This window comes from Helianthus annuus, chromosome 6, assembly GCF_002127325.2.
Source record: "Helianthus annuus cultivar XRQ/B chromosome 6, HanXRQr2.0-SUNRISE, whole genome shotgun sequence".
In the NCBI taxonomy this organism is placed as follows: Eukaryota; Viridiplantae; Streptophyta; class Magnoliopsida; order Asterales; family Asteraceae; genus Helianthus; species Helianthus annuus.
In genome coordinates, this window is record NC_035438.2 from 33,928,561 (window position 1) to 33,946,128 (window position 17,568).

Here is a 17,568-nt window from a genome sequence, read left to right on the forward strand (position 1 = left end):
AGAGTGGAGGTCTTCATCAAGCTATCCGATGCTGCTCCAGGTTTGATTGTAATTGTTATCACTGATGATGCCGACTTTTCTGTTTAGTACTTCATATGTTGCCTTTCCTTCGAGCGACCATATAGAGAATTGTAATTGATTTAGTTTATGTTGATGTTGAATTGTGCCTGAATATAGAGTTGCAAACATGAAAAAAAAAAACACTATCTATACCATAAACATCTAATTTTGATAGATCTCATCTATCTTTATTTAATGGTGTTAGTAATTGCTGTGTTAATCAATTTAAAAATAGTTTCTTAAAAGTTTTAAATTGTGTGAATTAGATGTAAGATTTTAAGTTAGTATGTATGACAATTCGATGTATGAGAATATAAGAACAGTTGTAGTTACTACTTGCAATCGAATAAAAAGTCATTATTATCTTAAATGTAGACGCTGTTATTGATGTTCTTAATAGTTGAAGTTCAAATAGTTTTTTTGTGTAGATTTTTGAATACATTACTTTGTGGTTATTTATTCGTATATTATTTAATATCTTCAGTTTAATTTATTTTACTATAGATATAGGTGAAGTTGGCCTACAAACCTGATAACATGAATTATGTATTTTACAATTGTTTTTGTTTTACCAACGAAATTGTATATTATAGTATACTTGCTAACATCACCAGTTGTTTAAGATTGTGTTAATACAATGTTAAACTGCCTTCATTATCAGTTTTTTTTATATAAGTTAGTGGTTGGTTATTTTCATTTTATCACATGGTCGTGTATGAAAAGCGGTTGTATACATTTTGTTTATATATAATCATTTGCATATCAAATTGTCTGAATTGTATTTCATTTATTATATTTTATATTGTAGCCCCAAAGATCATAAAATGGAAAAGCTTGGGTTTTCAATGATCGTTGATGAAATATTCACAAGGCTCCCTGCCAAAGCTATTGGTTGTTTGAAATGTGTTTGCAAAGATTTTCGTCAGCAACTGTCAACTCATTTGTTTGAGATGATGCATTCTTGTCGAGTTGGAAATTCATTACATAAGAAGTATATCTCTCTGCAAGATATGTCAATTGTTGTTGACGACGTAATAGGTGAGAATTTGGATGTGGTTACAATCAAACACATCACTTTTCCTGACAATGTTCAACCTAGATTCTTACGTATTCTAGCGTCGCTTAATGGGTTGTTGTTAGTGTGCTATGAACCGAGTTACTGTGAGCTGATCCTTTGGAATCTAACAACCAGGTGCCATAAGTGGTTGTCCGACGACTACTTTCGTCAGTGGTATGGTCGAAACTGTGATACAGGTGGAATGTATTTTGATGAAACCAATGATCTTAAAGTGCTTCACATCAAAAATTTTTTTTTTTGATGATGTTATTGCTCGTGTTTATTCACGACGTCGTGAGACGTGGAGAAAAATACATTTCTTGAGAGGAGCTAATTTCGGTGGTCGGGGTTATTCATGGTCTTGCGGAATTTATTATGGCAAAACCATATATTTCGTGTGTTCAAATAATTGGTATCCACCTTTGGAGAGGTATATAGTTGCTTTCGATGTTATTTCCGAAACTTTTAGAAGCTTTCGTTTTCCTGAAAGTTTGGAAGTTTCTCCTTGGCGAGGACAATTTCTGAGCATTGCAAAGAAGCTGCATTTTATTGTTGTTGAAAGGTCTCCCGAGTTATCTGCTGATTTGTACAAAGTTGAAGATGAGGCCTTTATCAAGGTGTTTTCTATCAATAATCTTCATATAATTGATTATGAAGAAAGTCTCCAATGGTCCAATATATTTCAAAACAACAAGTGGTTGCTTAGAAACGTTTGGGGTGGTGTTGTTGAAGCTGACGTGAGCAATGAAGTTATTAAATACCTCTATCATGTTGATTGTACAACGGTTCGAAACGAGCATTATTTATTGAGACCACTGTTTCGCCGATCGATTAGAAATTATTATGCTATATTATAGGGAATGGTGGTCGTTTTTTCTAATTTTGTTTATTGTTTTAAGTAGTTCCGTATGTATAAGTGTATTAACAATTGTCTGCATGGATATTTAATTCCCCTTGGTGTTATTTAATCATTTATTATTTCGAACTTTTAATGTTTTCAGTTTAATTTGTTTTACTATATATGTAGGTGAAGTCCTACAAACCTGATAACATGAATTGTGTTTTTTTCCAATGGTTTGTGTTTTACGAACAAAATTGTATTTTATAGTATACATCGTGTATTTTTTGGCTTTTGTATAGATTCTGATAACATCAATTGCTTTTTTTTTGTATATGTATCCTGTATGTTTATCATTTAGTACAACTCATGCTAAAAGGCAGTTGTAAAAAACTGCTAATATCAACTGTTGTTTTATATATATGTAACGTGGGTAGTTAATAGTTGTTACTTATATTGGTTGTAAGTGTGTTAAATTCAGTTATATACGTTTATTCAGAAGGTATATTGGACTTGGTACTATCCTTCTTTTGTATAATATCGTGTTATTATTTTAAATGAAATATTTAATATGTGTAATTTTAATATATGGTTTGTACTAGCGGTTTATAATACTGGATTTTAGGTTAATAAGTTGTAGTCTTTCTTGCACGTTCTCCTACAAAGATGGTAAGGTAAACTGCTGTGTTTATTTCAAAATGTTTGTAGAAAGGTCAATATTTGCTAACATCAGCAGTTGTTTAAGATTGTGGTAATTCAATGTTAAACTGCTTTCATTAATAGTTTTTTTTTTATATAAGTTACGTGGTTGGTTAGTTTTATTTTATCACACGGTTGTGTATGAAAAGCGGTTGTATTCATTGTGTTTATTTATAAACATTTACATATCAAATTGTCTCAGTTGTATTTCACTTATTATATTTTATATTGTAGCCCTATAGATTATAAAATGGAAAAGCTTGGGTTTGCAATGATCGTCGATGAAATATTCACAAGGCTCCCTGCCAAAGCTATTGGTTGTTTGAAATGTGTTTGCAAAGATTTCCGTAAGGAACTGTCAACTCATTTTTTTGAGATGATGCATTCTTGTCGAATTGGAAATTCACATAAGAAATATCTCTCCTTGTTAAATATGTCAATTGTTGTTGACGATGTAATAGGTGGGAATTTGGATGTGGTTACAAACAAACAGATCACTTTTCCTGGCAATGTTGACCCTAGATTCTTACGTATTCTAGCGTCGCTTAATGGGTTGTTGTTAGTGTCCTCTGAACCGAGTTGCTGTGAGCTGATCCTTTGGAATCCAACAACCAGGTGCCATAAGTTGTTGTCTGTGTCAGACTTTTGTCAGTGGTATATTCGAAACTGTGATGCAGGTGGAATGTATTTTGATGAAACCAATGATCTTAAAGTGCTTCACATAAAATATTTTTTTTTTGAATGTCGTTACTGCTCGTGTTTATTCACGACGTCGTGAGATGTGGAGAGAAATAGATTTCTTGAGGGGAGCTAATTTCGGTGGTCGGGGTTATTCATGGTCTTCCGGAATTTATTCTGGCAAAACCATATATTTCGTGTGTTCAAAAAATTGGTATCCCGCTTTGGAGAGGTATATAGTTGCTTTCGATGTTATTTCTGAAACTTTTAGAAGCCTTCGTTTTCCTGAAAGTTTGGAAGTTAGCCCTTGGCGAGGAGAATTTCTGAGCATTGCAAAGAAGCTCCATTCTATTGTTGTTGAAAGGTCTCCCGAGTTATCTGTTGGTTTGTTCAAAGTTGAAGATGAAGCCTTCATCAAAATGTTTTCTATCAATAATCTTCAAATTATTGGTTATGTTGAAAGTTTCCATTGGTCCAATATATTTCAAAACAACAAGTGGTTGATAAAAAACATTTGGAGTGGTGCTGTTGAAGCTAACCTGAGCAATGAAGTTTTTAATTACGTCCAACATGTTGATTCCTACATTGGTGCGAAACGAGCATTATTTATCGAGTCCACTGTTTCGCTGATCGATTAGAAATTATTATGCTATATTATAGGGAATGGTGGTTGTTTTTTCGAATTTTGTTTATTGTTGCAAGTAGTTACGTATGTATAAGTGTATTAACAATTGTCTGCATGGATATTTAATTCTGATTGGTGTTATTTAATCATATATTATTTCGAACTTTTAATATTTTCTTTTTAATTTGTTTTACTATATATGTAGGTTAAGAAGTCCTACAAACCTGATATCATGAATTTTGTTTTTTCCAATGGTTTGTGTTTTACCAACGAAATTGTATTTTGGTAGTATACATCGTGTATTTTTTGGCTTTTATGTAGATTCTGATAACATCAATTACTTTTTTTTTTGTATATGTATCATGTATGTTTTGTGACAACCGGTAATTAACGGCTCCTAATTACGTGATTAGCGAACGATTAAGGAGATAATTAATAGTGTTTAAGGCCTTAATTAACCTAATTAGGCCCTTACTATGCCTAGGAACGCTTATCAGACGTAATAGTGCGCGTATGGTGATTTCTGGAGAAATCTGCGGAACGATACACGGAAACGAACTGACACCATACAAAATTATGACAACGCCGATAAATATGAATCTTGTACATATATTATATATATATATATATATATATAAATTTGGTTTTATAGATTTGTTGTGCTCACGAACGACACAAAACGCAAACGTGAACGAAAAACGCGGAAACAGTAACGCACCGACAATCAACGACGAAACGATCGAATTTCGTCTCGATTTTAATGTATTACGTTTTAGCTTCGTTTTTCGAATTTTAATGTTCGCAGCTGGAAACGGATTTAAAAAAAAAAAAAAAAAAAAAAACGACCAACTACACAGTTTACATGATTTAACGCGGCTGAAGAGCATACGCGACAAACATCCATTACTGACGTAATTTTTGGAGTTTCGATATATAATTTTTTTTTTATTTCTACGACATATCATGGAGTTCGAGTGAGAAGACGGGTTCCTGAAACGTTAACGGGCCGCTTAAAAATACCCGAGATTGGCTTGCGGGCCTCGGGCCCAAGCCCAGTAGGAACCCTAAATATAAATACCTAACACTCACTAAACACCCTCAATTTCCCTAAAAACCTACGAGCCGACACCCACCCTTATCTTTTTCCCTTTCCCTTTGTTTTGTCTACAGATCCATTCAAACACACACACACACACTAATGAAAATCAAAGCTTACATCAACCACAACACCCCATGCTCTCGATTATACGGCCAACCACCACCCTAGGGTGGTGGCTCACGGTGGCGGCGGCGCGGCGATAAAGTCCGAGAGGGAGAGAGAGAGATAGAGAAAGAGAGAGAGACCGAGCAGAAGAGGATACAGAAGAAGGAGGGAGAACCGGCGGAGCCGGTGCCGTCGTTGACGGCGGCGGTGGTTCCGGTAACTCTCTCTCGAGTCACAGCAGCCGCGGGTCCAAAAATTTCTCCGGTAAACTCTTATAATTCGTCATCTTTCCCTCGTTTACTTTCAGATCTGTAAAGATCTATCTCTCCGGCCAGTTTTGGTGACGTTTCAGGTTTGATGAGTGGCGGTGTCGGCGTTGATGTCGTCGTTTACGGCAGCGGAGGGGTGGATGTTCGAAAGGGTGAAGTTGATGGTGATGGTTGAAGCCAAAAAGGCGACGACAGTTGTCGTCCGGCAACGATGACGGCGGTTCGGGAGCCGGTTGTTTGTTTCGGATCTAGGATATGCTTGGTTCGAGTTTGTCTCATCTCGGGTCAGATTAGTTACGGGCGAGTCTTGGTTCGGCTCGGGTCACTGTGCGGTTTGGGTTCAGTAAAATAAGGTCAAAGCTGGTCAAGGCAGTCAACTAAGGTCAACGGATCGGTTCGGATCAACCGCGGATCGGACTGGTCAGATTTACTCAGTCAACGGGTCAACCGAGTCAACACAGCAGGTTGACTGGTCAATGCTGGTCAACTCGGGTCAACGGACGGTCAACGACAGTCAACTCTCGGGTCAATCACGGTCAACTCAGGGCCCGGTAAAGTTTTGACGTAGCAAATATTTATTTCGTTAGCTTAGATAGTTTACGCGACCGAGCTCGACCCGACTAACTAACGGTTTACGTTTAGTGATTTTGTTTCGTATTCGACGTTTTGATATATTTAACGTAAAAATTCTATAACATTTGTCGAGTGATTGTTGGTGTTTGACAAGTAACGACAACTTGATTTGTCGGGGTTATTCCAAAATCAGAGGAAACTCTGTCCGTTTTTCGTAAAAATACGATATACGAAACGTATTTTGTTATAAAAACGACACATATTGGGATCCAAGGTATTTTATACTAATGAATATAAGCGTATACTCATTTTTAGCGACATTTTATAATATATCAAACGAGATAATTATATTCGCTAAACACGAGTTATAAGTTACGAAGCTTGTTATTTATATAAAACAAATATGGTTAGTTATGCTTATTTCAGAATACCGATAAATCGAAAACTTTGTATACTTTCACAACGTAAATATTAATTGTTATATCCATTTCAATCGTCGTCAATATCGTATACTTATACAACATAAACTTAACGATTTGTACTTATTCCAAAAGTTGACTTTAACTCTTATGAACTAAATATAACTTTTGTTATATTATCCCAAACGTTTAATATTCGGAAATCTTATAAAGCAAATATAACTATTTATATTTATCAATTATCTAGAATCCGAATACTTATAAAAGAGATACATTTGTTTATATTCATTTCAACGTCAAGTTTTCAAGTAGATGCATATATATGTGTGTGTATTTATTTATTTCCATACTACGACGACACTAGTCGCTATCCACCTACGTATTTCTATTCGCGACCCCTTACACGACACCGTAAGTATATTTATATTTAAATATATAAATATATCTATTCTAAACCATTCGAAAACTAAGTCGTTTTCGAGACTTAGTTTTATTCCGATTATAAATGGGACCAAATAACCATAGATTGGTTATTCTAAGTCAAGGTCACACTAACATAGAGTCGTTTAGTTAGCGACTCGGTAGAGCTCGGACACGTAGTTTAACTACGTCGTTATATTAGAAAACTGATAAGTTATTCCCTGTTAGGAATACTATAGATGCACGCTAGCCACTACACGTTCTTGGAACAACACTACGGAATCACGCTAAGCTAGCATTGCACAGGAATGTCAAGGTGAGTTCATAACCCCCACTTTTTACTGTTTTACATTTTTATAAATGTTTTCGGGGGTGGAAAGACATGCAAGTTTTTGCAAATGAAAACACTATTTCGATGAACGAAAACACATCTTTACAAACCATGTTGCAAATGATTTTCAACGAACTTGAATGGTTTACAAAAGTTTTATACTAAACATACCGGTTCTACAAAACGTGCATGATTTTCATGACTAGTGACGAGAATGTCCTAGTTACAACAACGAGACTGGGTTGGCCTGCGTACGCAAAACGAGACAACTCAGTGAGATCATGTCCCCTTTTTTTTTCAACGTTTCGGTTTACAACTTTCGGGGGAAAATACATGTCAAACTTAGGTATGATTAAGTTATGGAATGAACTCTTAGATCATGTGAGCATAGGCTGTAACTGAGGTGCCATTAATCCTTTTGAGGACCAAGGAACAAAGGTTAGATCTAATGGGTACGGGCGAGCCCCACTCACGGTCCATGGGTGACCACTTAGAGTGCTGTTGTGTCCCAGTCGAGGTTATTCGACACTAAAAATTGCCTACGCGGGTTGAGTACCTCCTATGTCGTCGCATATATTAATGTCCTCGCGAAACATTAATGATCAACATGTTCATAGACGCTTTACATACCAACTTACAATACTATAACCTTCAAATGTTTTGATATTCATTTGACGCAAACTCATAATACATGTATTTACAAACTTTGATAATGTTTTCAACTTATGTACAAGTAAGAGGGCGAGTTGGTCCTGCTTACAAAGACTCTCGTGGGCTAGACTCACAACTTTCATATATCATGTCGAGAAAATGATTTTACTATATTTTCTCAACAACTTTTAAACCGGTACACAAAAATATTTGTTTAAAATCTTTTTAAAACAAACTATGAACTCGCTCAACTTTTTGTTGACTTTTTCGCATGTTCTTTCTCAGGTTGCATTTTCAAAACTATGGAACGGTTGGAATAGGAGAACCCATGGGAATTCAAGTACTTAGCGGCGTTCATTTTCTAGAAGTCTCAGCTAATTGCTTCCGCTGTGCAATGAAGATACCGGTCCAGTCACGCCATGCTCTGATAATTTCGGGGTGTGACAGATTGGTATCAGAGCTATAGGTTACAGCGAATTAGGTTTCTGTAGAGATACCTAGGCTCTAACCACACTATACTCTGGGGACTTAGATTATTAAGACTTGGACACATACAGAACGCCTAGGACTGAATATGGGTTTCCAACCGTTGCCGGAACAATGAGTCAACTGTTTTGATTTTAAACATGCACAAGAGTTACGTTTGATACACGATACACGAAACAATTACATACAAAAAGCAAAACTTTGAGAGTTTTGGATAACATGCATTTAGAACCTTTGGAAAGCTTATGTCGAAACTCATTAATGGTCCTCACTTAGAAACCATGACTAACTCGGGCAAAGCGCCATTATATTATGTCGTCTATGCTATCTTACTTACCTGAGCAGGTAACTTATGCGGAAAGAAATGCTAGTGCGCGAGTGCACATGAAACTTAAACTATACGTCAACGGACGTTGAAATACATCACACACAACTTTCGAGGCAAGGCCTTTGGAAAACATGATTGGATACGATAACAACGATGCTAATCCTGACAACGGGAGAACTATCGATTGCAATGCAGCACTTTGCCACGTGATCCTACAAACGACACGAATCTCGCTCAGGTACGCTTAAACAAGATTTCATAACGATCGATGCTTAGTCTAAAGAGACTCACAATTATTGGCGCTGCAAAAGAAGTCACATGTTTCCACATTCCCCTATTTCATTTATGGCGATTACACTATGTTCGACATTCTATGGTAATGTCAACTAACAGAGGGTTATCACGCGAAATTCCAGGTAAAGTCCTTAAATTTCTTTTATTGAAATTCCGACTTTTGCATCTAGTGAGTAGATTTTTGCATTTCTACTCCCCCTAATGGCCATTGCATCACGAAAATTCTATTTCATGATAACGAACACTTAATTGCTTCATTCTTGACAAATTCATATGTTACACATGCGTTGTTCGTTACGCATGTGGCTTCACTTGAAATTGTTGCTTTATCAACGTTCAATATTGTTTTGCTATGTCGATTATTGCATTGTGATTTGGATAAACTACATTATTGCATAATGTTGACTCTTTGATATCGAGTCAACGAAACTCGTTGAAACTCTTTTCTATTCAAGCCACATACATGGTTTTCGTTGTAACCATGTCAAAATCTTCTGGTTGATACATGCATCCATTGTTGGACTGTGTTTAAACCAAGTTCAATTGTTTGAACTTGCTCGTAATATGCCTTCAATTCAAGGTTCATATGATGGATTGAGGCCATCATATTCAAACTTAATCCTAACAAGCACTTCATTTGTTTTGAACTGTAACATGCTTGTTTGCTCTTTGACTTTATTGAATCGTTTCTCTGATCACGATCACCTTGTGGTGGCGTTTTTCACAAGTTTGAAGCTTGGGCTAATCTCGTTGTTCACCTCATGTATGGATTTAATTATTTATTTATTTGATTATTGATATTAAATCCGTTTTGCTGAATTATCATATTAAAGCAATCTTAACACAATCGTGTGTTAAGATAATGGTACACAATTTATGTCATATTTCGGTGTACCACTTAACGGTTCTTTCAGCATCGATCGAATATTTTGTGATATTCATTGCTTTTCATTTTCGATCGAGAACATTATTGGGTTGTTGTTTCGATATCAATTGAAAATCCTATGAGATTTGTTTTTACTTCGTTAAACCTTGCATCTGATTTCAAAACACGGTGATACTTGTTCGGTCACCGCTATTATTGAATTATTCCAATCACTGTAACACCTTGTGGTGTTGGTGTAAACTTGTAGCTTGGGCTAATCATGATCGAGCGTTTCATGCAAAATACAGGTGATACTTGTTCGATCACCGCTCTTATTGAATCATTTCATTCACTACGACACCTTGTGGCATCGGTATAAACTTGTAGCTTGTGCTAATCACGATCGATCGTTCATGCGAAACTATATATGCTTTTCGTTTGACTAATCATTTAAATGGTCTTAATGCAACTATGTATTAAGATGATGATACACCAGGTTCGGTTGTATTTCATTTCGGTGTATCCTTGCAACACGTTGATTTTATTCATTTAACGGTTCGATTGTTGATAAATCATTTTCATGAGTCTATTTATTTGAACTTGTTAAACTCGAGTTTCAATCATAGAACGACCAACACCAGTTTCTGTTGGTAGTGAATTCTATTGTTTCAAAAAAATTGATTTGCAGTTTGTGAACTTTCATTTGGAATTCCATTGGTTGAATTTCCTCTTTTGTTGAACCTAGTAAACGTAGTCACATTGGTGATAGTATCACAACATCTCGTTCACGTGACATTGATTTCTAGAACAAACTCAGTTAAACCGTTGGGTTCCTATTGATGCAAAATTTTCTTGCAATCACGTAATCTGAACAAGTTTTGGTTCAATTACGCGGTCATTCACTTTGGTGTTATTCGGACTTACCTAGGAACAGCACAACTCTGAGAAGTTAACATAGTCTAAATTTCGAGGACGAAATTTCTGCAACAGGGGGAGAATGTGACAACCGGTAATTAACGGCTCCTAATTACGTGATTAGCGAACGATTAAGGAGATAATTAATAGTGTTTAAGGCCTTAATTAACCTAATTAGGCCCTTACTATGCCTAGGAACGCTTATCAGACGTAATAGTGCGCGTATGGTGATTTCTGGAGAAATCTGCGGAACGATACACGGAAACGAACTGACACCATACAAAATTATGACAACGCCGATAAATATGAATCTTGTACATATATTATATATATATATATATATAAATTTGGTTTTATAGATTTGTTGTGCTCACGAACGACACAAAACGCAAACGTGAACGAAAAACGCGGAAACAGTAACGCACCGACAATCAACGACGAAACGATCGAATTTCGTCTCGATTTTAATGTATTACGTTTTAGCTTCGTTTTTCGAATTTTAATGTTCGCAGCTGGAAACGGATTTAAAAAAAAAAAAAAAAAAAACGACCAACTACACAGTTTACATGATTTAACGCGGCTGAAGAGCATACGCGACAAACATCCATTACTGACGTAATTTTTGGAGTTTCGATATATAATTTTTTTTTATTTCTACGACATATCATGGAGTTCGAGTGAGAAGACGGGTTCCTGAAACGTTAACGGGCCGCTTAAAAATACCCGAGATTGGCTTGCGGGCCTCGGGCCCAAGCCCAGTAGGAACCCTAAATATAAATACCTAACACTCACTAAACACCCTCAATTTCCCTAAAAACCTACGAGCCGACACCCACCCTTATCTTTTTCCCTTTCCCTTTGTTTTGTCTACAGATCCATTCAAACACACACACACACACTAATGAAAATCAAAGCTTACATCAACCACAACACCCCATGCTCTCGATTATACGGCCAACCACCACCCTAGGGTGGTGGCTCACGGTGGCGGCGGCGCGGCGATAAAGTCCGAGAGGGAGAGAGAGAGATAGAGAAAGAGAGAGAGACCGAGCAGAAGAGGATACAGAAGAAGGAGGGAGAACCGGCGGAGCCGGTGCCGTCGTTGACGGCGGCGGTGGTTCCGGTAACTCTCTCTCGAGTCACAGCAGCCGCGGGTCCAAAAATTTCTCCGGTAAACTCTTATAATTCGTCATCTTTCCCTCGTTTACTTTCAGATCTGTAAAGATCTATCTCTCCGGCCAGTTTTGGTGACGTTTCAGGTTTGATGAGTGGCGGTGTCGGCGTTGATGTCGTCGTTTACGGCAGCGGAGGGGTGGATGTTCGAAAGGGTGAAGTTGATGGTGATGGTTGAAGCCAAAAAGGCGACGACAGTTGTCGTCCGGCAACGATGACGGCGGTTCGGGAGCCGGTTGTTTGTTTCGGATCTAGGATATGCTTGGTTCGAGTTTGTCTCATCTCGGGTCAGATTAGTTACGGGCGAGTCTTGGTTCGGCTCGGGTCACTGTGCGGTTTGGGTTCAGTAAAATAAGGTCAAAGCTGGTCAAGGCAGTCAACTAAGGTCAACGGATCGGTTCGGATCAACCGCGGATCGGACTGGTCAGATTTACTCAGTCAACGGGTCAACCGAGTCAACACAGCAGGTTGACTGGTCAATGCTGGTCAACTCGGGTCAACGGACGGTCAACGACAGTCAACTCTCGGGTCAATCACGGTCAACTCAGGGCCCGGTAAAGTTTTGACGTAGCAAATATTTATTTCGTTAGCTTAGATAGTTTACGCGACCGAGCTCGACCCGACTAACTAACGGTTTACGTTTAGTGATTTTGTTTCGTATTCGACGTTTTGATATATTTAACGTAAAAATTCTATAACATTTGTCGAGTGATTGTTGGTGTTTGACAAGTAACGACAACTTGATTTGTCGGGGTTATTCCAAAATCAGAGGAAACTCTGTCCGTTTTTCGTAAAAATACGATATACGAAACGTATTTTGTTATAAAAACGACACATATTGGGATCCAAGGTATTTTATACTAATGAATATAAGCGTATACTCATTTTTAGCGACATTTTATAATATATCAAACGAGATAATTATATTCGCTAAACACGAGTTATAAGTTACGAAGCTTGTTATTTATATAAAACAAATATGGTTAGTTATGCTTATTTCAGAATACCGATAAATCGAAAACTTTGTATACTTTCACAACGTAAATATTAATTGTTATATCCATTTCAATCGTCGTCAATATCGTATACTTATACAACATAAACTTAACGATTTGTACTTATTCCAAAAGTTGACTTTAACTCTTATGAACTAAATATAACTTTTGTTATATTATCCCAAACGTTTAATATTCGGAAATCTTATAAAGCAAATATAACTATTTATATTTATCAATTATCTAGAATCCGAATACTTATAAAAGAGATACATTTGTTTATATTCATTTCAACGTCAAGTTTTCAAGTAGATGCATATATATGTGTGTGTATTTATTTATTTCCATACTACGACGACACTAGTCGCTATCCACCTACGTATTTCTATTCGCGACCCCTTACACGACACCGTAAGTATATTTATATTTAAATATATAAATATATCTATTCTAAACCATTCGAAAACTAAGTCGTTTTCGAGACTTAGTTTTATTCCGATTATAAATGGGACCAAATAACCATAGATTGGTTATTCTAAGTCAAGGTCACACTAACATAGAGTCGTTTAGTTAGCGACTCGGTAGAGCTCGGACACGTAGTTTAACTACGTCGTTATATTAGAAAACTGATAAGTTATTCCCTGTTAGGAATACTATAGATGCACGCTAGCCACTACACGTTCTTGGAACAACACTACGGAATCACGCTAAGCTAGCATTGCACAGGAATGTCAAGGTGAGTTCATAACCCCCACTTTTTACTGTTTTACATTTTTATAAATGTTTTCGGGGGTGGAAAGACATGCAAGTTTTTGCAAATGAAAACACTATTTCGATGAACGAAAACACATCTTTACAAACCATGTTGCAAATGATTTTCAACGAACTTGAATGGTTTACAAAAGTTTTATACTAAACATACCGGTTCTACAAAACGTGCATGATTTTCATGACTAGTGACGAGAATGTCCTAGTTACAACAACGAGACTGGGTTGGCCTGCGTACGCAAAACGAGACAACTCAGTGAGATCATGTCCCCTTTTTTTTTCAACGTTTCGGTTTACAACTTTCGGGGGAAAATACATGTCAAACTTAGGTATGATTAAGTTATGGAATGAACTCTTAGATCATGTGAGCATAGGCTGTAACTGAGGTGCCATTAATCCTTTTGAGGACCAAGGAACAAAGGTTAGATCTAATGGGTACGGGCGAGCCCCACTCACGGTCCATGGGTGACCACTTAGAGTGCTGTTGTGTCCCAGTCGAGGTTATTCGACACTAAAAATTGCCTACGCGGGTTGAGTACCTCCTATGTCGTCGCATATATTAATGTCCTCGCGAAACATTAATGATCAACATGTTCATAGACGCTTTACATACCAACTTACAATACTATAACCTTCAAATGTTTTGATATTCATTTGACGCAAACTCATAATACATGTATTTACAAACTTTGATAATGTTTTCAACTTATGTACAAGTAAGAGGGCGAGTTGGTCCTGCTTACAAAGACTCTCGTGGGCTAGACTCACAACTTTCATATATCATGTCGAGAAAATGATTTTACTATATTTTCTCAACAACTTTTAAACCGGTACACAAAAATATTTGTTTAAAATCTTTTTAAAACAAACTATGAACTCGCTCAACTTTTTGTTGACTTTTTCGCATGTTCTTTCTCAGGTTGCATTTTCAAAACTATGGAACGGTTGGAATAGGAGAACCCATGGGAATTCAAGTACTTAGCGGCGTTCATTTTCTAGAAGTCTCAGCTAATTGCTTCCGCTGTGCAATGAAGATACCGGTCCAGTCACGCCATGCTCTGATAATTTCGGGGTGTGACATGTTTATCATTTAGTACAACTCATTCATGGATGCTAAAAGGCAGTTGTAGAAATATATGGTATGTTTATCATTTGGTACTATCCTTCTTTTGTATAAGATTGTGTTATTATATTAAATGAAATCTTTAATATGTGTAATTTTAATATATGGTATGTTCTAGCGGTTTATAATCCAGGATTTTAGGTTAGTAAGTTGTTGTAGTCTTTCTTGCATGTTCTCCTACAAAGATGGAAAGGTAAACTGTTGTGTTCATCGATTCTAACTCAATTTTGATGTAGAGGTAGTTAACTGGAATGGTTATTATTGTGTAATTTTATAAGAAATTGTGTTGTTTTATGAAGAGTGATATTTTCTCTTATTATAATGACAATGTATGTGTTAGAACTTTTGTATTCAGGTTTAACTATTCTTTTGTAGTTGTGTATCTTATCTTATCTTATTGTATATCATTAAATGCTGTGTTTATAAAAGATTTTAGGTTAATAAGTTGTTGTAGTCTTTCTTGCATGTTCTCCTACAAAGATGGTAAGGTAAACTGCTGTGTTGATTTCAAAATGTTTGTAGAAAGGTCAATATTTGCTAAAATCAGTAGTTGTTTAAGATTGTGCTAATACAATGTTAAACTGCTTTCATTAACAGTTTTTTTTATATAAGTTACGTGGTTGGTTATTTTTATTTTATCACATGGTCGTGTATGAAAAGCGGTTGTATACATTGTGTTTATATATAATCATTTGCATATCAAATTGTCTGAATTGTATTTCATTTATTATATTTTATATTGTAGCCCCAAAGATCATAAAATGGAAAAGCTTGGGTTTGCAATGATCGTTGATGAAATATTCACAAGGCTCCCTGCCAAAGCTATTGGTTGTTTGAAATGTGTTTGCAAAGATTTCTGTAAGGAACTGTCAACTCATTTTTTTGAGATGAGGCATTCTTGTCGAATTGGAAATTCACATAAGAAATATCTCTCCTTGCGAGGTATGTCAATTGTTGTTGACAACGTAATAGGTGGGAATTTGGATGTGTTTACAAGCAAACAGATCACTTTACCTAGCAATGTTGACCCTATATTCTTACGTATTCTAGCATCGCTTAATGGGCCGTTGTTAGTGACTTTTAATGCGAGATGCTGTGAGCTGATCCTTTGGAATCCAACAACCAGGTGCCATAAGTTGTTGTCCGTCTCAGACTTTTCTCAGTGGTATGTTCAAAAATGTGATACAGGTGGAATGTATTTTGATGAAACCAATGATCTTAAAGTGCTTCACATCAAATATTATTTGTTGAATAATGTCGTTACTGCTCGTGTTTATTCACGACGTTGTGAGACATGGAGGGAAATAGATTTCTTGAGGGGAGTTAATTTCGGTGGTCAGGGTTATTCAATGTCTTCCGAAATTTATTCTGGCAAATCCATATATTTCGTGTGTTCAAGAAGTTGGTATCCTGGCCCTTTCGAGAGGTATATAGTTGCTTTCAATGTTATTTCCGAAACTTTTAGAAGCATTCGTTTTCCTGAAAGTTTGGAAGTTACTCCTTGGCCAGGAAAAATTCTGAGCATTGCAAAGAAGCTCCATTTTATTGTTGTTGAAGGGTCTCCCGAGTTATCTGTTGGTTTGTACAAAGTTGAAGATGAAGCCTTCATCAAGATGTTTTCTATCAATAATATTCATATTATTAGTTATGAACAAAGTTTGCGTTGGTCTACTATATTTCAAAACAACAAGTGGTTGCTTAGAAACGTTTGGATTCGTCCTGTTGAAGCTAAGCTGAGCATGAAGTTTTTAATTACCTTTAACATCTTGATTCCTACATTGGTGTGGAACAAGCATTATTTATCGAGACCGTTGTTTCGCCGATTGATTAGAAATTATTATGCTATATTATAAGGAATGGTGATCATTTTTTCGATTTTTGTTTATTGTTTCAAGTAGTTCCGTATGTATAAGTGTATTAACAGTTGTCTGCATGGATATTTATTTCCGATTGGTGTTATTTAATCATATATTATTTCGAACTTTTAATATTTTCAGTTTAATTTGTTTTACTATATATTTAGGTGAAGAAGTGCTACAAACCTGATATCATCAATTGCTTTTTTTTTTTGTATATGTGTCATGTATGTATATCATTTAGTACAACTCATGAATGTGTGCTAAAAGGTAGTTGTAAAAATAGATGGTATGTTTATCATTTGGTTCTAACCTTCTTTTGTATAATATTGTGTTATTATATTAAATGAAATCTTTAATATGTGATATGTACTAGCGGTTCATAATGCAGGATTTTAGGTTAATAAGTTGTTGTAGTCTTTCTTGCATGTTGTCCTACAAAGATGGTAAGGTAAACTGCTGTGTTCATTTGTTAATAAACCTCTCTTAACCGATCCTAACTCAAATTTAATGTAGAGGTAGTTATCTGGAATGGTTATTATTGTGTAATTTTTTAAGAAATTGTATTATTTTATGAAGAGTGATTTTTGAGTAAACTTCCGTTTTGCTCCCTACGGTTTGGTCACTTTAATGATTTTGCCCCAAACCTTTAAAAATAGCCATTTTCCTCCAATAGTTTGCTATGGTTTATGCATTTTGCTCCCTGCGGGGAGCAAAATGGAAATACAGACAATTTGGATGGAGTTAGAGGCGGGGAGCAAAATGGAAAAACCATAGCAAACTATTGGAGGAAAATGACTATTTTTAAAGGTTTGGGGCAAAACTGTTAAAGTGACCAAACCACAGGGAGCAAAACGGAATTTCTTATTATATGACAATGTATGTATTAGAACTTTTGTATTCAGGTTTAACTATTCTTTTGTAGTTGTGTGTCTTATTTT

General features: G+C 36.1%; 1 protein-coding gene across 7 annotated transcripts; it reads left to right on the top strand.

Moving 5' to 3' along the window:
- Positions 1 to 4,913: 4,913 nt before the first annotated feature.
- Positions 4,914 to 16,650, top strand: LOC110865182. 7 transcript variants are annotated; one of them, XM_035974492.1, is made up of 7 exons: positions 4,914 to 5,981; positions 7,071 to 7,158; positions 8,110 to 11,883; positions 11,955 to 12,439; positions 13,529 to 13,616; positions 14,568 to 14,787; positions 15,517 to 16,650. In XM_035974492.1, exons 6-7 carry the CDS (start codon positions 14,759 to 14,761, stop codon positions 16,622 to 16,624), a joined length of 1,137 nt encoding a protein of 378 aa, XP_035830385.1. In that variant the 5' UTR covers positions 4,914 to 5,981; positions 7,071 to 7,158; positions 8,110 to 11,883; positions 11,955 to 12,439; positions 13,529 to 13,616; positions 14,568 to 14,758; the 3' UTR covers positions 16,625 to 16,650. The 7 variants fall into 7 exon arrangements, 6 of the variants coding, with proteins under 6 accessions (XP_035830385.1, XP_035830386.1, XP_035830382.1 ...); XM_035974493.1 differs by having other exon boundaries at positions 4,914 to 5,425; positions 5,497 to 5,981; positions 8,110 to 12,439; XM_035974494.1 differs by having other exon boundaries at positions 4,917 to 5,981; positions 8,110 to 12,439; positions 15,517 to 15,629; positions 15,744 to 16,650.
- Positions 16,651 to 17,568: the final 918 nt, after the last annotated feature.

Bases quoted from the DNA above. Each gene is read 5' to 3' on its own strand.
- LOC110865182 (XM_035974492.1), top strand. From the start codon at position 14,759: ATGCTAAAAGGCAGTTGTAGAAATATATG. The intron at 14,788-15,516 runs GTATGTTTATCA...TTTATATTGTAG, and splicing joins GGCAGTTGTAGAAATATATG to CCCCAAAGATCATAAAATGG.